General features: G+C 60.6%; 1 protein-coding gene across 6 annotated transcripts; it reads left to right on the forward strand.

Annotated features, from left to right (window-relative positions):
* The first annotated feature begins 3 nt into the window (after positions 1-3).
* Positions 4-21,381, forward strand: LOC147187247 (piezo-type mechanosensitive ion channel component 2-like). 6 transcript variants are annotated; one of them, XM_086101914.1, is made up of 55 exons: positions 4-419; positions 2,413-2,511; positions 3,034-3,141; positions 3,224-3,266; positions 3,349-3,469; positions 3,790-3,934; positions 4,261-4,474; positions 5,078-5,225; positions 5,336-5,509; positions 5,595-5,694; positions 6,521-6,873; positions 8,003-8,108; positions 8,178-8,395; positions 8,466-8,614; positions 8,693-8,771; positions 8,840-8,934; positions 9,025-9,227; positions 9,292-9,449; positions 9,546-9,716; positions 9,797-9,910; positions 9,976-10,176; positions 10,265-10,469; positions 10,707-10,808; positions 10,900-11,077; positions 11,152-11,238; positions 11,951-12,107; positions 12,316-12,412; positions 12,632-12,797; positions 12,860-12,949; positions 13,080-13,168; positions 13,245-13,313; positions 13,386-13,498; positions 13,807-13,939; positions 14,003-14,080; positions 14,884-15,050; positions 15,123-15,442; positions 16,000-16,245; positions 16,325-16,426; positions 16,729-16,885; positions 17,091-17,273; positions 17,411-17,552; positions 17,745-17,841; positions 17,914-18,061; positions 18,134-18,221; positions 18,299-18,425; positions 18,499-18,657; positions 18,733-18,880; positions 18,957-19,145; positions 19,209-19,301; positions 19,382-19,548; positions 19,632-19,748; positions 19,864-19,943; positions 20,036-20,249; positions 20,323-20,464; positions 21,108-21,381. In XM_086101914.1, exons 1-55 carry the CDS (start codon positions 344-346, stop codon positions 21,207-21,209), a joined length of 7,827 nt encoding a protein of 2,608 aa, XP_085958040.1. In that variant the 5' UTR covers positions 4-343; the 3' UTR covers positions 21,210-21,381. The 6 variants fall into 6 exon arrangements, with proteins under 6 accessions (XP_085958040.1, XP_085958039.1, XP_085958038.1 ...); XM_086101913.1 differs by having other exon boundaries at positions 8,003-8,395; XM_086101912.1 differs by having other exon boundaries at positions 4,311-4,474; positions 5,078-5,509.
* The last annotated feature ends 392 nt before the right edge of the window (positions 21,382-21,773 follow it).

Below are 21,773 nucleotides of genomic sequence, written 5' to 3' on the forward strand. Positions count from 1 at the left end.
GGGGTGGGCGAGTCCGAAAACATCTGCGCGTCGCCAGTTGAGTTATTTTGGGCCCCCCCAAAACGAAGGAGGAGATTTCGCCTGAAAGTGAAGGCCGAAGACAACCTTTGGCTTCTTCTTCTTTTAGTCTCTTGCTGTTTTTTGTCGCGTGAGCCGAACGACTTGGTGCGCGCGCCCGCCCGCGCGTGCGCGCGTTGCCCCCAGCGGCGGCGGCGGTGCCCTCGGTCCAGGTCCCGGTCCCGGTCTCTCTCCCCTTCCCGGTCCCGCTCCCGTTCGCGCCCCAAAAGCGCGACCAGCCCCAGAGAGCAGAAGGGCCCGTCGTGGATCCGGACGGAAGGGAACCATGACACGTACGACCTCCGAACTGCTGCTGGCCGGCTTCATCTTCCGCTTGCTGCTGCCGCTCGGCCTCACCGCAGGTTGGGCTTCGTACTTTTACGTTGACGTTTTTCATTTCGACTACACGACAAAGCCCTCCGTAATGTCGTTGCTCTTTTCATCGGACATTTGGGCCGGCATTAATAATTGACAAGTAAACATAAGGCACTCTTTTCAAAGCGCGATCGGGTCACGAGCACACGTTTGCGTTGCATCGCAGACATTTTGTAAACGGAAACGCTGTCAATCGAACAGATTTATCACCGCGACGTCGTTGGCGATGCGCTTTGGCGGTGGCAAGTGAAGGCCAAGGGGCCGCGTGTGTTTCGACCCACCAAAAAGTCAAGTTTTGATGGAGTCTTTTCATTCGGGCAGAAAATCGCCTCGTTTTCCGCGCTCAAACCGGTTCAAGTCAAGTCCGCTTTTATTGTCAAATATGCTCCGCGTGGAACGTTTCCTCTCTCGAGAGCGCGTTGAACACGCACGGCGAAAATGACATCAAATGACATAAGACAAGTAAATATGTCGAATGAGATAAGTCAAACAAATGGCGACGGCGGTCGATCGGCGCGTCATATTCTCTTCCGAATTTAAATGGAACCGTCGTCGTACTCTCAAATATTTGCCCGCGATCGGTTTGATGCGGAGGAACTATCCGGGCGCGCTTGAGACAAAGTCGCCCGAACGGTCGAATAAGTGTCCCGTTGCTTCCGCTCCACTTTTTATTCAACGCTCAAACTGTGGCAATCTCGATCTCGTTGATATCGGAGGAGGGAAATCGGCGATTCCCTCCGCGGCTTTGCGCCGCTGCGGCATGCGTGCGCATTTTTACACCGTCCTTGTCGCCGTGTGAAACTTTTCAAGAAGCCAAAGAAAAAGTCGCCGAGTTGGCGTCGATAGTTGCCGCGTAATCGCGTATTCCGCGTCGCGCGTACGTTCGCCGCCTTTGAGTCTCGGTGCGATCGGGGCCGCAACTCGCCGCCGTTTTGAGTCACCTTTCAATCATTGACATGCCTCGATTGAAAAACAGGACATTGCTCGAAATTGACAATCGATGGCAATTCACTTGCCGCTCCGTCCTTATTATCTGTCGGAAAAGCAGCAAAAATGTCCACGGAAAGAAAGCGCAAATCAAATATTGGTTGTATGGATTAGCACCCAGGTCTCTCCGGTCTGCTTTCATGGCCGCTTCCAGAAATATTTTTACCGTTGGGAGGCTGACACGGGAGCATTTGGACAATTTCAAGTTCAATAAAGGCCCGATGTTCACATCGCAGCTCAGCTGCCATATTATGATATCTCTCGATATTTTTTGCCGCCGTGCCAGCGGAACAATCGCAATTTTGTTCAAATCTCACCCTGGCCTCTTTCGTACGTGGATATAAATCGGATGTTTGTCGTCGTTTTGTTAGTTTTTTTTGCGCGTGCCAACAACTCGCATTTCCTTTTGCAGACAGCGCGAGTCGGCGGGATTTCAGGCCAAATGCGTCGCGGGCATGAACGATTCAGTACGTGTTGTTGATGAATCGCGTAATTGTGGCACCTTCACGCGTGATCGACGGGTGACCGGTCGTGACCGACCCCGCCTTTCGCAAGAAGTCACATTACTCGGACACACTTGATGTCACTTCTTAGCATGTTAGCACGTTGGCAACATGAACAACAAAGCGGCCGACTGACACGTGTTAACATCACGGTGCGTGTGCGCGTGCGTTCGTGCGTTCGTGCGTTGGGAAAGTGTCGTTTAGGCCGGAACTTTCTGTGGCTGCAGGGAGCCTTTTAGCGCCTCACATTCCAAACCGAGGGGGAGGTGTGTGCGTGTGTGCGTGGTGAGCGGTGTGTCAACACACACACAACCAGATGTTGTTACCTGGGAAAGTGTATGCGTGTGCGTTGGGGGGCGGGGGGAGCAAAACAAGGCCACGTAGTCTTCCGCGATGTTGTCTCGTGAAAAGTTTCGGGCCGCTTCCTTCCCGCGTGTCCTTTCCACGTCACCGTTTGATGCACGCGTGTGACTTGCGGCCGTGTCGACAGGCGCTTTGCTGCGTTTCAACGGCTTCTCGCTGGTTTACGTGCTCCTGCTGCTCCTGCTGCCCCTGCTGCCCCGACCCGGCGCCACCTCCCTCAACGCAGGTACCGCCGCCTTCGTGCCGCACCCCCGAGGGGCGGAGTCACGCAGCCGCTCCCGCCTTTCGTCCCGCCGATCTGCAATCATCGTAGCGAGAGCCCCGCAATCTTTCTGCAGCCATTTTTTCCCCTCACAGTGCTTGCTAATAATGTCTCTCTCTCTCTCTCCTGTTGAAGCGTTGCTTGAATGTTTCAGATAAAGGTAGCCTTGGAGGGAGACAGAAAAGCCCCTTGTTAGGAAGTTAGTTAGTTACTTTGTTTGTTTGTTTTTTTCCAATGGTGATTGGATTAATGAAGGGAACTTGATGAATCGTCGCAGCTGAAAGGAGAACTCCCGAGGATGTGCTGACAACTGCATGTCGCTCGGCAAAAGCGGACCCGCGGTCCAAAGTGGCCCGCGCCAGTCGCCCGAGGCGCAGAAATCGTTTTTGGGCCAATGAAGCGAAGCGGCGTCGTTTGATGACGCCGTTGCAAAATCACTGACCCCGAAGGGTCGAAGGTCAAAGTTGGGTGTCATTGCTCTCCTAGGCGGCAGCAATCGCTGCGTGACGGCGGTTTGCGTGTCCAGTTTCCTCTTCCTGCTGCTGCAGACTTTCTTCCAGATCACCGCCGCCTCCCTCGCGCCCGAGCACAACTGTAAGACGCCCCCGCCCGGTTCGCGCCCGTCCGTCCGTTCGCTCCGTCTCACGCACGTCCGTCCGTCCGCGCGTGTTTGCAGGCACCTCCTGGCAGAAGGCGCTGAGTCAGCTGGGCTTAGTCAGGTGAAAAAGCGCTCCGAGTCGCCGTCGTCGGTGTCGCGAGTGTGCATTTTCCTCAGCCGTCTTTGTGTCGAATGCCAATCAGTCTGACGGGAAGCGACGCGGCGTCCGCCGCGCGACACGTCCTTCCGGACGTCGGCGTGCTGGCGGTCGGCCTGCTGACGTGGAGACTGAGCCTGAGGTCCGGCCCCGCGGCGCGCTCGCAGGTCGCCACGCTCTCACGCAAACGAAGCGGCCGATAAGTCCTCTCCTCTCCTTTCTTGATGAGATTTCTTGCGTATTATCGTGTAACCCTGTAGGCCATTTGTAAGCGTAACCTCGTTATGTGACGCACACTAATGATCGGACTCCCAGTTGAATGCGCTTGCGCCCGCTGGAGTCGGTTTTCACGAGAGCAGATGCGCTCTCGTTCGTCGCTGCCCCCTTTTGTACGGGGGGGGGGGGGGCTCGCGACGGGGGCGCCTCTCGCCGGCGTGACTTTCAAGCGCGGATGGAGGAGGCCCGTTGATGCCGTGCGTCCTCGCAGGTCTCGCGCGAAGAAGGCGAGGGGACCGCCGGCCACAGAATCGCAATGGAGCTGGAAGAAGTGCTCGGCAAGACCAGGAGGACGCTGGCAAACGTGATGAGCGGCGGAGGGAAAGTTCTGCTCACACTTTTGCTCGGGCTCACGGGTAAAAGCCGTCGAAGCGCACGGACTCGGTCGTCGTCCGCCTTATCTTCCTTCCCGCCCCTGGCGGCGAGCGAAAGCTTGTTTTGGCGCCCCAAAGTTCTTGCCGCAAAATTGCCCCTTTTGCAGTCCTTTGACCGCCCATCGGCGCAGGGTGTCGTCTGCCCCCCCCCCCCCCCCCCCCCCCAACGCCTCGGATGCATGTGCCGGCGGATGGCGGAACTCCCCGCCCGCCGCCTCGACATTTCAGCAACTGGAATCATTTGCGTAGCATCTGCCGCCCTCTCGGCCGGAACGTCGTACGACGAGCGCTAACTGTGTCCCCGGCAGGTGTGGTGCTGCCGTCGCTCTCCTCCCTGCCCTACCTGCTCTCTTTTCAGCTGGTGTGCACTTGGTGGGCTTGGAGCGGTTCGCTCCCGCCGCCGCTCTTCGGGGCTCTCTCGCTCATGTCACTCGCGTACTCCGCCGCCCACTTCCTGCTGGTCTACAGCTACCAGCTGCCGTCGCTACAGGAGGCGTGGCCTCCCGGCCGTCCCTCCGCCAGGTAAGGCGCGCGCGCGCGCGCGCGAAAGCGAAAGCGAATCCGAGGACGGGCCCCGAGGCGGTACGCGGAGGACTCGCGTCGGGTCAACGTTTGCCGTCGGGAAAAGCTCGCCGTCCGACGGCCGCGGGGGCGGCCGATGTTTTTGGAATCGTTCGAGGCCCTCGTGGCCACTCGAAACACGCCTACACTTATTGAAGGACACGCTCGAAAGTATTCCGTTGCGGTTGTTTTCAACATCGCTCGGAGGAAAGCAAAAGACGAGCTTTTTTTGCCGCCGGCTTCGCGCTAACCGGCAAAGTCACGCGCCGTAGGCGGTAATTGTAAACTTTCCAACATCGCGTACGAGCGACGCTCGCGGCCGTACGTTCTCTCCGCCGCTCGGCGGGAAGAATGAATATGACTGCGGATCGGGATTTTGTTCCTCTCCCGGGGCTGGATGCCGCGATGAGCATTTTGCAAGATCCGGTAGAATAGCCAAATCAAATGCCGAAGCGCAACTTTCACCCCCCGGGGCCTGACCTCTCACCCCCAAGCGCTCGCGACGCACCGACGGCCGCCGACGCGATGACGACGAACCGACAGATGGCTTTTATGCCGGCGCAGCTTGTTCGGCCTGCTGCCCCTGGTGTCGGTGGACTGCGCCGCTCCCTGGAGGATGCGGGTGAACCCGCGGCTCAGCTGGTTCCACTTTGTCAGCCCTCTGACGCTCGTGACGCTCTACCACGTCGTGGCCGGCCTGCGGAGGAATCAGGTGATCACGCGCAAAGCGGACAAAGGCGGAGAAGGACGGGGGCCGATGCCGGGAAAGGAGGAAACTCCCGACGTCACGAAAGGCGGACCGCTCTCGTCGTTGTTCTTCAGCTGCTAGAAGGCGGAGGGCCGCGGCGGACCGACCGAAGGGACTCTTTGGACTCCGGCGGCCGCGACGTCAGCGGTGACGCGATGGCCGCCGCCGACGAGGTCAAAATTGCCGTCGCGGCGGAGAGGCGAAGAGAGCTGCGGAGAAGCGCTCGTGGCGTGCGCAACCCCAGAGATGTACGTACGTTCCGGGACGCAAATTGAATTCTCATTCCTTTGACGATCCCCGTTCAGACGAGCCCGACGTCTGTGCGGCTTTCAGCCTTCGGATTCTTCGGATAGCCGCTCGGAGTCTCCGGCCCCGCCCACGCGGAGCGCGGCCTCGGAGCCGGACGCGCCCGACTACTCCTTCGGCCGATCAGGTGAACGCCAGCGGCGGCCATTCCGTTCGGGGAAGCGCAAGGTCCGGAACGGAGACGCCTTTTTTTTTTTTTTTTTTTTTTTTTTTTTTACGTTTGAGGAACAAAAGTGCACGGGAATGACGACGTTCGAACCGGGCGCCAAACGGCCCGAGTTCCAAATTGGCGGCACGTCACGACGGCGTCGGCCTCGCTCGACCAAACGAGCCTCGGCGACATCCGGGGCCGTGCGCGAAACAAGGCGGCTACCCGTGACTCGGATCTGCGACGCGGGGCCCGTTGGTCGTCGTCAACGTGACTGCGCTCGCGTAGGGTCGCCGAGATCCTTGCGCTTCACCAAAACGGACGCGGTCGCCAAAATTGAAAAATGCCAACGAGAACGCTTTGAAAGAAATGGAAGCTACCTGAAAGTACACGTTAAGTGAACGGGACGCACTCAAAGCGGTCCCGGTACTCTCGGTCAACCGACGCCACTTCGTGCGTCCCTCCGTAGAGAAGAAGGCGGAGGGAGGCCCCGCAGTCGCTCCGCAATTGTACCGCTCGCCGACTTTGACATGATGACTCGGCCTTGTCGGTTACCTCGCGACGAACAAAGAACACTAAAACGACCGCTCCGACTCATCAAAACTACAGTCGACGAAAACCAAGCATTTTGGGAAGAAACGAGGACAAAAAAACCAAAAACCTCGCTCTGAAGGTGAATTTCAAAACGGAGCGATCGTGACAAATGCCGGCGTGCAGACGAGCGGTCGGCGCGCGCGCGCCTCCTCGCGGTACGAACGGAGTCCGGCGAGCCGCGAACTCATCCGACTCTCCTTGCGTGCGGCAGACGCGTCGGAGACGTGGGCGTTTGAAGGCGACGCGGCGGCGCCGGGAGGATGCGGCGCGGCCTCGGCGGCCTGGGGCTTCCTCCTGAAGCAGAGCTACATCGGCGCGCTGGTGGCCATGATGGCCTGGTCCATCACGTACGTGTCGTGGCCGACGTGCGCGCTGCTGCTGTGGTCGTGCGCGCTGTGGATGACGCGCGAGCGCCGGCGCTACACGCTGGCGTCCTCGCCCTGGCTGGTGGCCTACGGCAATCTGCTGCTGCTCCTGCAGTACGTCTTCAGCTTCGCCGCCGTCCGGCAGCTCCCGGGCCTCTTTCCCAAAAAGGACGATCCCTGCCGGGAGCTCGCGTCAAAGGTACGAGGACGACTTCTTTTTCCCACCCCGGACCTAGGACGCGCGGCGCTCTCCGACCGGCGTCTCCGCCAACGCGCGATTCCATCAAAGCCTCCCGTGCCGGAGGCCCCGCGGCAGCGTGTCGGGAGGGGGTTCTTTTCCTTCTCATCTCGACCGCAAACAAACCCGCGGCGCTCTATTTCGGTTTCGGGCGTCCGCGCGACCTTTGCCCACGGCCGGCGTGGCTCGGCAAAGCTTTGTCGTTCCTTTTTATGTCCTCGCCTCGGGAGCGCCGTCACTCATCAAGCGCCGCTCGCTTCGGCGTGCGGCGGGCGCTACTCGTCGGAGGCGCGATCCCACGCCGTTCCGGGTCGGCCTTCGGGTGTTTGTTTGTTTGTTTGTTTGTTTGTTTGACGCGCGCCCACCCTCGAAGATGCTCGATATTTCTCCCGCCCCTACGTCCGGGGAGGTTCCGGATAGTTCCGTGTCGTGACGAACCTCGTCCTCGCGCGAGGCGCCGTCGAAACGGAGAGCCCGAGGTTTTTGGAGACGGCTCCGTCCGCTCGCAGGTCGTCGCGTTGGCAACCGACGGCGCTTCCGATGTCCCCGGACAGCCGCCTCCTTTTCACCCTTGCGACAAAGGGGGGCAACGGGGCGGCCTTTTAAGACGCCAAAGTCCATATTTTGTCACCCGGGGACGTACGGGCGAGATTCTCATTTGTGACCGAGCGCGGCCAGTCACAATTTGTCGGCGTCCCGATTTACGGCAGACTGTAAGTTTGCCGCCGTCGTTTCTTGTTTGAAATTGTCGTTTAGCGTTTGCGTTCTCTGTGGGGAAAGGAAAGATTTTTTACGACGGGTGCCAATCATGGCGAGCGGAGCTGTATTTTCCATTCGACCGGGGGTCCCAAAGACACCGAAACAAGATCACGGCAGCGCGGGACGTCGGGATCGTCCAGGAATGTCCTCCATTGGAAAATGCGAACGCCGACAGGGCGGGAATGCCGCGCCTCGATCTCGATCCGCGTCCTCATTGCGAGAAATCGCGAAAGCTCAACCTGACCCGTGACGTCGCGGCACCATCGAGGAGCCAAATGGCGGGAAGCGGCGAGCCGGGGCAAATTGTGATGTTTTGCGGCGCTTTCGGCAGCTGGCGTGTCTGCTGAGCTTCTGGCTGCTGCTGCGTCAGGCTCGTGCCGAGAAGACCGACCGACGGGAAGACGGACGGGCAAACCCCGTCGGCGTCCGCGTCCAAGGTGAAGCGTCTCGGGCGGGCGGCGCCTCCTCGTTTCTGACCGCCGGTCTTCCCGGGTCTCGCTCTCCAGACGAGGAGAAGATGGAAGAGATTTCCTATGAGGAAGCTCTCCTGATGAACGGAGGCGTTCGGATGGACGCGCCGCTGGCGCCGGTGACCGGGATGTTCGTCAAATATTGGATCTACGTCTGCGGCGCCATGTTCTTTTTCGTCAGTTTCGAAGGCAAAATGGTCCTGTACAAGGTCATCTACATGGTGATGTTCCTGTGCTGCGTGGCCCTCTACCAGGTAGCGGCAGTCCCTCGCGACCGATGACCGCATTTGCCGTTGATTGCGCGCCCGCCTCCCCTCCCTGCAGTTGAACTATGAAAAGTGGCGAGCCTGGCTACGGGGCTTCTGGGTCGCTGTGGTGGTTTACTCCATGTCGGTCCTCTTTCTGGTCTACACCTTCCAGTTCCCCTCGTCCCTCCACGCCTGGACCTACTACACCGGACTCGGCACTCACAGGTCGGTGCCCCGGACGGTCCGCCGGCGCCGGCGCCGGCGCCGCGCGTCTGTATGTTCTGCTGTCTTGTGTCCCTCCAGGTTAGAGGATCTGGGTTTGGAGAAGTTCTCGGTCCCGGTCCTCTTCACGAGGATCTTCATCCCCACGGCTTTTCTGCTGGTGCGGATTGACAAACGGGACGGGACGCCGACCAAATGCTCACGCTAATGCCGCTTTTCGTTTCGCAGGTGTGCATCGTTCACCTGCACTACTTCCACGAGCCGTTCCTCCGGCTGACCGACCTCAAAACCGTCGTGGACACGCACAACAGCACCGTCGCGAGGTAGAATGCAAAGCGACAAACGGCCAATCGGAGGTCGCTCCGCTCGATCGGACACGTCGTCTGTGTTTTCGCGTGTCCCTCGCGTTTCAGGTTGGTCCACTCCGAGGGCAGCCTTGCGGACGTGTCGGCCGGAGGAGCTTCTCGGCTCTTTGCGGAAGAGGAGAAAGTAGGAGCGGCGTCGGAGAAAGAGGAGCGGCCCGAGGAGGAGTGCGGACGGGAAGAAGAAGAAGCGGAGGAGGGAAAGAATTACGCCGGGACATTTGAGGGGGAGAGCCCGTCGGAGCACACGGCAGGTAAAGCGAACTCGTCAGAGCGCAGCGCGAGCAACGAGCGGAGCTTTGGCTGCTGTGTCTGCAGTTTTGGGCTCGTGGAGATTGGTGGTGGACCGTCTCTCGGTCTTGTTCCTGCGCCTCCTCCTGTCTCTGCAGCGCCTACAGCGCCTCCTCTGGTGGCTGCTGGAACTTCACATGTTGAAAATCGTCTCCTCTTACATGATTTGGATGTCGGTGAAGGAGGTCGGCGAGAGTCGCCGCCGTCGGCCGTCCCGCCGTCCGTACGCCCGTCTCACCGCCCGTCTCACCGCCCCGCCCCCGCCCCCGCCCTCTTTCCAGGTGTGCGTGTTCAACCTGCCGTTTGTGGCGTGCGTGGCTGTGGCTCTGCCCTGCAGGGCCCGGCGCCCCCTGGCGGCCGGGGTGTGCACCGTTTGGACATGCGCGGTGGCCATTTGTAAGATGTTGTACCAGCTCAACATCGTCCAGCCCGACACGCGCAACTGCACCGCGGTAACTTTCGTCCGGCCGGCCGTCTCGCCGCGTCCGTCCGCGTTACTCGAGATCCAAATGAATGAAAAGATCGTCTCCAGCCAGGTAACGCCTCGACCGAGGCGTCTACCTCGGTCTTGTATGCTGCTCCGATCGACCCCGCCCAGTGGGTGGGGCTTCGCAAATATGAGGGAAAACCGCCGGACTATTTGAGGGTGAGACCGGTCGACGCTTTGGCGCTCCGCCGGCCGGCTTGCCTCATTTGAGCTCGTTTTCACAGCACAACCTGACGATGCTGGCGCTTTTAGCCTTCGAGGTGACCGTTTACAGACGCCAGCGACTCTACCGGCTGCGATGCAACAAAGTCCCGCCTCGGAGCGGAACTTTGTTCCACGACATCGGCAGGCATCACCTGGATCAAAGTGTGCCGAGCTGCGCCAAGTACTTTCTCAATTACGTCTTTTACAAGTTTGGCCTGGAGGTGAGCGGCCGTCGGCACTCGTCGGAGCGTCGCGAACAATTGGGGGGGGGGGACGGAAAGGGTCAACTCGCGTTTGCCTGCGTGCCAGACCTGTTTCCTTTTGGCGGTCAACGTGATCGGTCAGCGGATGGATCTCTTCGCCGTCGGCCACGCCTTGGGGCTCATCTGCATCCTGTCCAGGCGCAGCAGGAAGCGAATCGCTTCGGTGTGGCCAAAGTACTGCTACTTCCTGTCGGGGCTCTTGTGCCTCCAGTATCTCTTGTGTATCGGATTCCCGCCCGCCGCCTGCAAAGGTAAAGGCCCTCCGCCGGATGCTACCGGGCCGTCGCTTGGCGTAACAATAGGGATAAGAATAAGTACGCGGCGGCGCGCCTCCGCCTCACGGCGCCGATCGGAATCGAGTGTCCGCTTTGCACGCGTGACCTGCATCGTGAGGACAAGCGCTCTGAAAACGGAGGGGTCGGACAAGAATTGTACTTGGAGAAGCACAAAACCTCAAAGCGCTGTCGAAACGCGCCCTTCCGTCGCAGATTATCCCTGGCGGCCGCCGACTTCCGACATGGACTCCAATGTGGTGAAATGGCTTTTCCTGCCAGATTACCTGACTCCTCCAAATCCGTTCTTCCTTCTCTGTAAGAAAGATGCTCTTTCTCCTCCTTGAAGCAAATGTCAACAGGATAAGACATTGTGCGCGCGCGTGTGTGTGTGCGTGCGCGCGTCCAGACGACTTTCTGCTTCTGCTGGGCGCCTCGCTGCAGCTTCAGGTGTTTGAAGACGAGCGTGACGCCGCCGTCCGGGCGCTGGCGGCTGACAACGGCGAGGTGGATGTAGAAGACGGACACGCGTGGGATCCGGCCACCGGGCTCCATCTGGGCGCCGTCCCTGACTTCATGCTGTGCAGGTGAGCGGCAGCCGCGCCTGATGCGCTCCGTCCTCAGCCATCTGTGTCTCTGACCTTCTGACCCTTGGGCGCAGGTCTTACCTGGATATGATGAAGGTCATCATTTTTAGCTACATGTTCTGGTTTGTCCTTACCATCACCTTCATCACCGGAACCACCCGGTGAGTGAGCGAAAGGGCTCATTTCTGCACCATTCGTGACCCCAAAGCGGACGCGGACTGCTGATGAAAAACCTCAACGCGTTTCCTCCCACGTTCCAAAAATAATGCACGGCGGGTCGACCGAACGCTCTCATTTGTCCCGAAGTGTGATCGGTCGTTTGCTTTTGTATGCCCCGCGATTGGCCGGCAACCGGTCGAGGGCGTACCTCGCCCCGCTCCCCAAAGACAGCCGGGAGAGGCTCCGGCACGCCCGCGCCCCTCCCGAGAAGAAGCCCGTCAGATAAATGATGGCCGGATCAAGTGCAAGTAGGACAAATGACCGAGGAACAAAAACGCAATCGGAGGGCAGTCGATCGACGCGAGCGAGGCGCAAAGCGAGGAGGGTCTGCGGGAAAATGGCCGAACCTCGCACTCGTAGAAAGGAAACGCGTCACGGGAAGACGTCCGGCAAGTCGTCGGTCAAAACCCAGAAGCGAGACGGGGTGCGGTCCGGGGGCCGGTCGTAACGAGGGAGTGTCCTCCGCCGTTCCCGCTAGGACGGATTGGCAGGCGCATCCAGGTGCGCCGCGTTGCTCACTGCGCCACCTAGTGAAAGTAAAAAAAAACAACCCAAAAACGGACCGACTGAACGGGAAACAAACCCCCACGAACGTCAGAGCGGATGATGACGACGGTCCAGTTCTGTTGGAGTTTGTTTCGACCTCTCTTGCAGGATCAGCATTTTCTGCATGGGCTACCTGGTGGCGTGTTTCTATTTCCTGCTGGTGGGTGGAGACCTGCTGCTTAAACCCGTCGGCACCATCCTGCTTTATTGGGACTGTCTGATCGGCTACAACGTCTTCGTCATCACCATGAAAAACATCCTGTCCGTACGTCCGCGTCCATTCTCGCTCCTCGGCGAAATGCGGACCAATGGATTGAGCCGAACGCTTTGAATTTGGAACATTGAGGATTTTGACGGCGAAGCGTACATCGCCCGCTCGCCTCCGCCCGATGCGGATCCCGTCCGCACGCGTTGACGTTCGCGGACGGATGGCACAATCTTATTTTTTGTTGTGTTTTGTGGAACCGCCGCAGATCTTGGCGTGCGGTTTCATCAAGTCGTTGGTTGTCGACCACTGCTGGCTGGTTCAGCTCTTCAGCCTGGCCTGCACCATTCGAGGATACGCCAAGCGTGAGTATGCCGTCCGTCGCTTCGCTCGCCGCCTTTGCCTTTGCCTTTGCCTTTGCCTTTGCCTTTGTTCGCTCGGGGCGGAGCGGCGGTCTCGGGGCGCGATTCCCCGGCAAAGCCCCCCTCGCTCCTGACGCTAAAGCATCTCTGAGTGTGAATGAGTGCCAAAGCGAGCGACGGCCCCTTATTGCCATCTACCCGTGGCGGGTTTGGTCTCGGCAGCTGCGCGGCAGAGCGCTAAACAATGCGAAGTGCCCAGCGACCAGGCGGGAATCATCTGGGACGGCGTGTGCTTCTGCTTCCTGTTACTGCAACGGAGGGTCTTCAGGAGTCACTACTTCCTCTACGTCGTGCTGGACCTGCAAAACACGCAACTGCTGGCCTCCAGGTAAAATACCCGCGCCCCCGCGCGGGCCCGCGCGCGCGTGACGCGCCTCGCCCGTTTGGCAGGGGGGCGGAACTTTTTGAGGCGTCCACCGTGAAAGCCGCGCGAGCCAGACTGGAGGTGGAGAAGATGTCCATGGACCTGCTGAAGAGACAGTAAGGCGACGCTCGCCTCCTTTCCGCGCGCGCCGGCCGGCCGGCCCCGCCGCCTCGCCGAGCGTAAAACGGCGCCGGGAGCGCAGGCGCCCGCGACAATGTCCCGATTGAACGCGAGTCTGCCTTTCAGGATGGAGAGGATCAAATGCCGCCAGCAGAAGTTCCGCCGAGGAAAAGAGAAAATGCTCCGTTGGACCCGAAAGAGCCCCCGCGGCGACGGTGCGTAAAGCGAGGCGCCGGCGTGACCGAACGGACGGACACCCCCTCGGCTCGATCGCGTGGCTTTTCTCTTCAGCTCAGGAAAAGACGAAGGGCGGAAGAGCGCGCGGCGATTGGTGGCGGCCGTGGGTGAACCACGCCTCCAGTGAGTGACGAGCGCCCGACGCGCTCGCCGCCCCCGACCGGCGTCGCCGTAACCGAGGCTTTACGTCCGCAGCGGTGCGCGGCGGAGACTACTTCCTGTTTGAGAGCGACAGCCAGGAAGACGAAGACGAGCAAAAGGACGACGAGAAGGAGGAGCGGCGGGGTCCCGACAAATCTGCCTTTCAGGTGGCCGGCCCGCTGGCGCCGTACTTCATCTCCACATTTTAGTTTCCTCCCTTCCCGGCCAATCGGCGCCCCCTGCCGGGTCCCGCACCCGGCACGATTCCCGCCGGTGCCTCGCGAGGTTCCCCGCCGACACTTTTATTTTGTTCCTCTTCTCCTCCTTCCAACTTCATCGGAATTGGCTCGGTACCGTTTGTCCGCTTCTCCTTCTCCGGCGCTCTCTCTTCGGGGCCGTCCTTGGCCGGGTTCGGGTCCGTCGGTAATGCCGGCGCATCTCCTTCCATTCCTCGCGTCTGACCCGGGCGGCGCAGTTTGTGTACCACGCCTGGATAACGGACTCCAGAACCGCCCTGCGAGCTCGTCGCAGCCAGAAAAAAGGGAAGAAGCGGAGGCCCGAGCCGGAGACGCCGTCTTGTCAGCGAAGCGCAGGAGAGGACCCGGCAGGTATTTGCACTCGCGCAAAGAAACCCAAAAGTTGAGGAATAAAAGTGCGACTCGTTCTTCTAGCGCGCGGCGTGACTGAAGTGACGGAGGAGGAGGAAGAGGAAGAGGGGGATGCGCAGAAGGACAACGAGGAGGGACCAGGTCGGACGATCGACTCGCTCAATGCGGTTGCGGTTGTGGGGGGGGGAGGACTTGCTCTGAGAATTCCTCAAATCAATCTTTGAAGACGACGTCACTTGCGCAGCTCATCGGCGTGGCAAAGAAGTCAGACCATCGCCATTAGCCACTTTTCCACGCTGCAATCGAGCCCCTTCCGGCCTCGTCGCAGGCGATTCTTTCGGCCGCGAGAATGCGGTATATGCAGTACGCATAGTGCCGGTTGGCTTTTGCAACATTACAGAACCATATTTGCCATTTCATCTGAAATAAGTGAAGATCGCGGCGAGTAAATCAAGCAATCGATGGTTATTATTGCGGCTCAAGTGAACGGCTCCGCGCCGTCCCCGTTGCGGAGAGCGAGGGGGAGCCCCGTCTTTCGACACGTCCCGCCTCCCGCCGCACGACGTCGGTCGAGGACACACCCCTCGCTCCGGAAACACGACGCGGTCGACGATAAAGATCAAGTATATCGAAAGACGGTACTCGCTCTCGTCCGGTTGAAAGACGTCTGCGCGGCGCGACCGCCGCGAAACCACTCGCCCCGACTCCTAAACTCGATGGCAGAAGCGCGCGTGCTTTGCGCGTGCGAGCGGAATCGCAAGCGCGCAACTCGGCGGATCCCCTCGCAAACGACGGGCGGAGAAGCAACGCGGGCGGCGGCGGGCCCGGGCGCTTCCGGAACTTGAATGAAAAAGAGCCAACGGCGACATTCGGGCTGGCGTTCGATCCGGCCCCGAGGAGCTTCGCCTGCGCAGATTTTCACGCGCTCTCCTTTCACGTTCCAGATACGGTCCTCCGCCGGGCCTCCGACATCCTCCGCTTCTGCCGGGTTCTGTCGTCGGCCCTGCTGGACTCGCTGACCGCTTGGCTGCGCGGTTTGTGTCGCGAACACGCGGACATCTCCGCCGTGCTGCGCGCGGAGCGCCGCATGCTGACCCGGCAGGCCGAGCGGGTACGGCTCGAAGAAAAGACGGCCGCCGAAACGCCAGAGCGTCCGCTTCACGTCTCGCTCCCGCGTCGTCAGGGTCACGTGCCGTCCAGAGAGGCCATCCGCAAGTACTACCGGGAACAGATGAGGCGCGGTTCCGCAGAATCGGGAACGGACCGGACCGATCCCGAGCGAGACGTCCGGACGGCAGATGCGGACCGAGACGAGAGCCCGGCAGGGGGAGGCGGATCCGCCTCCGCCTCCGCCTCCGGAGATGAAAGGGAAGCCGACGCCTCTGCGGGCCCGGTGGAAAAAGAGCGGCCGGGGCGCTTTGCGGCTCCGTCCGGCCGACGACGCCGAGCCAAACCGACCGGGACGAAGAAGGTGGCGTCGTCCTCGGACGAGGCCGACCGCGGGTAAGTCCCCTCGAGCTACCGACGGCACTTCCGACGCTTCGCAACGCCGAACGGGCCAAAGCGCTATTTTGCTATTTTAAGCCTTTCTGGGACGATTGGGACTTCCCCCCACATTCCAAAAACGCGCTTCGCCGGAGACCGGCTTCGTTTGCGCGCGCGCGGCCCGCGTTTGGCCGGCGACAAGTCCAAGGTGGAACCGGCCCCTCGCCCGCAGTCGGACCGGGACGGGCTCGTCCGCGACCGACTCGCCAACCCAGACAAAGGATGAGCACCAAATTTGGGCGCGATTCGTCGAAGCCCAAGCTATTCTTGTCTCGCGTAATCCGGGGATCCTCGGAAGCGGGCGGATGGACGGGTTCGCCGCGCCCGGGAGCGCATTTGGTGGGTGGGGCGCGAAGCGGATCCTTTTCTCGGGAAGCGACTTTGGGATTTACCGCCCCGGAGAGGAGCCTCCGGACGAGTGAATTTGTTCCGAGCCGACTCGCCGCCGAAAGCTTTTCCAAAGGGCTCTCTGCGTACCGCGCGGCGGTCACGGCGCGCGTCCTTTGTTTCCGCAGCGCCGGAGAATGGAAGGAACGAGCTCCCGGACGGGGGTCTTCCGGGGCCGCCTCCCCGCCCTCGCGGGCGTCCCGCGGTCGCGCTCCGGGTCCGCACGTCCGAGAGCGCTCCAAAGAGAGAACGCACGAGGCGGAGGCGGGATTGAGACGGCGGGGGAGCGACTTCCCGTCCGGAGGCACCTCCGCTTCCCGTCCGTCGGCGTCTCGGCCTCGGGAGCCGACGGCGAGCGAGCTTCTGAAGAACAGGCGAGTGCCCGCCCGGAGCGTCGACCGGACGCGGACCTGACCCGACGGTGCTCTGCCGTGGGATTGTCTTTTTCTACAGGACTTTCCACAATGCCGAACTGGAGGCGTCGGACCGTTTCTATCGCGAGCAACCGCGGCTGCTGCGGCTCTGCCGCGCCTTTTACGACATCCTGGCTTCCAGGTAGCGTCCGAAAGCGCCCTCCGCCGCCACGATGATGATGAAAATGTGAAATCGGACAAAACCGGCATCGCGGCGGCGGACCGGCCGGCGGTCGAGCCAGACTCATCGGCCGAAGCTCGCGTCCGGGGGGGGGGGGGGGGCGGGGACAATCGCTCCGCGCCGACGCACGGAGAGGTCACGCGTCCGAGCTCGCCGGGTTCTGTTCCGGGCCATCTCCGGCGGTCCTCGCTCTCGCGTCGCCGCAGCCGAACGGCCGCCGTCGTTGGCTCCCTAAGGCGCCGCGAACCGATGTGTGGTCCCAGGTCGGAGACGGTGTGCTACCTGGTCATCGTCTCGAACCACACGGTGTCTGCCAGCTGTCTCACCTTGGTACTTCCCGTTCTGGTGTTTCTGTGGGCAACTCTGTCCGTACCCCGACCCAGCAAGACCTTCTGGATGACGGCCATCATCTACACCGAGGTTCGCTCCGCTCCTAAATGCGTTTGTTCCCAAAACAAGGCGCCATAAACACGTTGCGCCATCTCGCCGCTCTTTCCGAGACGTTTTAATCGCGCCTGCGGTTTTTAGGAAATGGCATATGACCCTTTGATACGTCTTCCCCGTTGTAGGCTCAAGAAAGTCTTCATCTCTTGATTTTTCCCCACCTCGGGACTGTCTCCTTCAGGTCACCATCGTGCTCAAGTATTTCTTCCAGTTTGGCTTCTTTCCCTTCAACCAGAAGCTAGAGGTGGACCGCTCAAAACCCTTCCACCCGCCCAACATCCTCGGGGTGGAGAAGAAGGAAGGCTACGTTCTGTATGACCTGCTGCAGCTGCTCGCTCTATTTTACCACAGAGCCATACTGAAGGTAAACGTGCTCGGTGGCGCTGCGGCCGCCGTGCCAAAAAAAAAAAAAAGGAACCGCATCACCACCGGCAACAAAAACAACAGCCGCTTAGTGCCGTTGTTTCTCTTTCTCCTTCCCTCCTCTCGCGCCCGACCTAGCGCCACGGACTTTGGGACCAGACCATCTCCGCCGAGCCGCCGCGCGGCCGTGATGACCGGGCAGAAGTGAGTCCGGGTGCCGCCCCCGCCGACGGGGTGTCCCGGCGTGGCGAGAGGCAGGCCCGGCTCTGCGCGCCCGCGGGTGAGCTGGAGCGCACCCTCACAAAACCAAACGTGAAGACAAAGCCGACAAAACGAGCTTTTTGCTTCGGGTGTCGGTCAGAAACCAGATGAGCGCATGAGGATACTCCAGGAAACGGATGGATGCAACGTACTCGTTTCATGTCGGTCCCGTTGCTCCCCCCCCCCCCCCCCCCCTTGTTGTTTTTTTCAGGCAGTCTGCGTTCCGTCGAACAGCTCAGCAAGTTGGACCTCCTCGTGGAGAAACTACGAGAACTTTCCATCCGCACCAAGCGGTCCTGCGTTTCCAAGTATGCCGAAGCTAAGCCGTGAGCGGTTGGAGCGCGACGGCGCTGACATCTGCGCCCGCCGCAATCTTTCAGGTGCGAGTCTCTTTCCGGTCCGGCGCGTCGGTTCCTCCGAGCTCTGGTCCGACCGGAGTACAGCGCCGTGACGGACGTTTACGTTCTCATGTTCCTGGCGGACACCGTCGACTTCATCGTCATCGTCTTCGGCTTCTGGGCCTTCGGGGTAGACTTTCGCATCGCCGTCGCAAAAATTGCGCTTTGAGTCAATTCAAAGTACACGCGCTCGCTTCGATAGAAACACTCCGCGGCCGCCGACATCACTTCCTCCCTTTCGGAGGACCGGGTTCCCGAAGCCTTCTTGGTCATGGTTCTGATCCAGTTCGGTACGTCTTCCCGCCCCCGACCGTCGGCCGTCTCTCGGTCCGTCCGGCCGTCTGACTCCGGCGGCGCGTGTCTTCAGGGACCATGGTGATCGACCGAGCTCTGTATTTAAGGAAGACCGTCTTGGGAAAGTTGGTCTTTCAGGTGATTTTGGTGTTGGGGATCCACTTCTGGATGTTCTTCATCCTACCGACCGTCACCGAGAGGTAAATCACCCTCATTTCCGCGAACGATCAAATCCGACCGAAGCCGTTTTGACGCAAGAAAACCCGCGTCCAGACGCTTCGATCGCAACCCGGTGGCTCAGCTGTGGTACTTCGTCAAGTGCATTTACTTCGGCTTGTCGGCCTACCAAATCCGCTCCGGATATCCCACGCGCGTCCTGGGCAACTTCCTGACCAAGAGCTACAACTACCTCAACCTGTTCCTGTTCCAGGGGCAAGTCGCCGCCGCGGTCCGTCACTCGATGGCGCGATCGCCCGCTCAGCCCCCATTTTGTTTCGCCCCGCGCAGTTTCCGTCTGGTTCCTTTCCTGACCGAGCTGCGGGCGGTGATGGACTGGGTGTGGACCGACACCACCTTGTCCCTGTCCTCCTGGATCTGCGTCGAGGACGTCTACGCCCACTGCTTCGTCCTGAAGTGCTGGAGAGAGTCGGAGAAGGTGCGGGCCGACCGGCTTCGGAGACCGAACGGAGAGACCCGAGCGCGCTAAAGTCTCGTTGCGCTCCGGTCTTCAGCGATACCCTCAACCTCGGGGTCAGAAGAAGAAACGAGCGGTGAAGTACGGCATGGGAGGTTTGATCGTTCTGCTGCTGATCTGCATCGTCTGGTTTCCCCTGCTCTTCATGTCGCTGATCAAGTCCGTGGCCGGCGTCGTCAACCGGCCGCTGGACGTCTCTCTGACCGTCACTCTCGGAGGCTTCCAGGTGAGCGCAAAGGCCCGGACGCGAGCCCGCCCGTCCTCGGCTGACGCCGTTTGTCCTCGCCAGCCAATTTTCACAATGAGCGCGCAGCAGAATCAGCTCAAAGACCTGACGGAGGAGGACTTCGGAGCCTTGGTCCGTTCCTACGGCTACACCCCGGTAAGCCCCCCCCCCCCCCCCTCGCGCTCCCGTCGGTCTCGTCGTTGCGGCGCGGCCGGATAGCTTTTCTCCCCCTTCAGAGCGCGTTGCAGTTTCTGGAGGCGTACGGTCACGAAGATGTGACCGTGGCCGAGCTGCAGGGAAGCAGCAACTCCCTGTGGACCATCAGTCCGCCCAGCAGGCGATACCTGAGCCAGGTGCTCCACCTGGACCACTTTCCCCTGACCTTGTCCTGGACAGTTCAGAGGTCACATTTACTTTCTTTTGGAGAAACGCCAAAGCCCCTCGAAGACGGAAACTAACCCCCCCCCCCCCCCCCCTTAAAACCAGGAACTTAAGTCTCGGTGCGAAGGCAGAGCTCGCATCAGGTAAACACGTGTCCTACCTGAATGATCAGACTCGTTTGGAACTGATCCAGCTGCTGAACGGCACCAGAACGCTTCCCGTGTGAGTGACAACTTTGGGCGGGGATGCACTTTTTGTCATCGTTACGCAAACCGTCGTCGAATTTGCCATCCGAAGCTCGGCCGCCGGCTGACCGCGCGTTTGTTTTTGTTTTCAGCACGATTGACGGCGTGCTGCCGTCTTTCTTACGGGCTCCCGGCGACTCCAACGCCAAACCCGTGGAGCAGCTCTACGCAGGTTTCTAGTCCTCCTCCCGGATAATGTCAGCTCATCTCCGTGGGGGGAAAAAAAAAAAAAAGACTCGATCTTTTTGTTTGCCTTTCCATCAGACGGCCGCTACAAGGGCATTTTGTTGTCCCTGGAGCGAACGGCCAACGAGAACCAAGAGATCCAGGAGTGGTGGATCGTGGACCAACCCTCTTCCGGCCTCGTCCGTTTGGGAGGGAGCGCTCCGACGGACGCCGGGAGAGAGGCGGGCCTTCAGATCTTTGTGTTCAGCGATAAAGTCAGCCCGCCGAGTCTGGGCTTCCTGGCCGGATACGGGTACTGGGCTCGCTCGCCGGCGGCAGCGGCGCCGGCGTACGCCGCGTTCTTACGTTCCGCTTGTGTCCCGCAGCATTATGGGACTGTACGCCTCCGTGGTGTTGGTCATCGGGAAATTCGTGCGGGAATTTTTCAGCGGAATCAGTCACTCCATCATGTTTGAGGAGCTTCCCTGCGTCGACCGCATCCTGAAGCTGTGCACCGACATCTTCCTGGTACGACGGACTTTCTTCCGCGCGCTGGCGGTTGGAGGGCCGGCGCCCGCTCGCGGCCTTTTACCATTTGCCTGGCGGGCGGGCGCCCCGAAACCATCGGGCGGCTCCCGCTTCCCGGCGCGGCCGACGGCGGCGCACGTCGGGAAGATGACGGCAAACGAATGCCGCGCTCCGGACGGGCGGGGCTCCAGCCCCGATTCAATCGATTACATTTCATTTAAAAATCGATTAAATTTCATTTAAGTTCGGTGGCAGTCGAGAACGATTTGCCCCCAAAGCCACGGCAACGAGCGGTCTCCCGACTCCTTCCAAATCGACGAGCGCGGCGCGGGGGGAACGCGGCCGGCCGCCTTTTGGCACTCGGCCGACGTTTGAGCCGCGCCTCGCGACGACTTTCCCGGCTCGGCGGTCCAAGGTCTTCGCCGGCACGAGCTCGCAACGGAGGCGTCGGCCGCCCCCCATGCGGCCTCGTCGGTCGGCGGAGGAGGGAGCGGCGCGACGTCGCTTCGGGTAGCAAAAGCGCTCTCGCGGCGACCGCCCGGCTCCGGTCGACGCGAGCGAGGGTCATTCGCCGCCGGGCGCCTATTTCCAACAAAAAGCGCTTCTGTCGAGACGAGCGTCCGACGGGCTCTTTGCGTTTCAGGTGCGGGAGACGGGAGAGCTGGAGCTGGAGGAGGAGCTTTACGCCAAACTCATCTTCTTGTACCGATCGCCGGAGACTTTGATCAAGTGGACCAGACGCTGACGGAGTGCGGCGACGCCGTCCGCGCCCGATCGCTCCGGCGGCCGGCTCCCCGCCCGGAGGTTAGCGTTCGACCACGTCCAACCTTCGGCAAGACGGCGAACCCCTTTCTCGTGACTCGCTACTTAGTCCCAATCTCAAGTCTGAAATGTTAATAAATTGCGGCTGACCTCAAGTGGACGCGCGCGTCGTGCCTGCAAACAGTCCAGCGAGCGTGCGCCTCAACCAGCGGGAGGAGCTGCGGCTACGGTTTCCCCTAAACGATCGGCATGTCAAAAAAAAAAACCTTGCTTTTGGCCGCATGATTTGCAGTCGGCTCCAAAAGGTATCCTCTCCCGTTTGTGCCGCGCGTCGTTACCTTTCTTCCGCTTAGGCCTGCTCGTTCTTACCGAGTCGCAAAGTTGTTTCCGAATAGATCCGCTCGCTTCGAGTTCGTCTTTGATTTGTTGCCGACGACACCCGCCTGTTCCTACTTACTGTATTTTACGGACCGCCCCGTGCGGCGCGTTGGGCTACGAGGCGCACCGTGGAACCTCCGACTGATGGGGGGGGGGGGGGCAAAACCAA

This window comes from Hippocampus guttulatus, chromosome 21, assembly GCF_054856545.1.
Source record: "Hippocampus guttulatus isolate MCC_2025c chromosome 21, RoL_Hgut_1.0, whole genome shotgun sequence".
NCBI classification, from domain to species: domain Eukaryota; kingdom Metazoa; phylum Chordata; class Actinopteri; order Syngnathiformes; family Syngnathidae; genus Hippocampus; species Hippocampus guttulatus.

Bases quoted from the DNA above. Each gene is read 5' to 3' on its own strand.
- LOC147187247 (XM_086101909.1), top strand. From the start codon at position 344: ATGACACGTACGACCTCCGAACTGCTGCTGGCCGGCTTCATCTTCCGC. The intron at 15,443-15,999 runs GTAAGTCCCCTC...TTGTTTCCGCAG, and splicing joins TCGGACGAGGCCGACCGCGG to CGCCGGAGAATGGAAGGAAC. The intron at 17,553-17,744 runs GTGAGCTGGAGC...TGTTTTTTTCAG, and splicing joins CCGGCTCTGCGCGCCCGCGG to GCAGTCTGCGTTCCGTCGAA.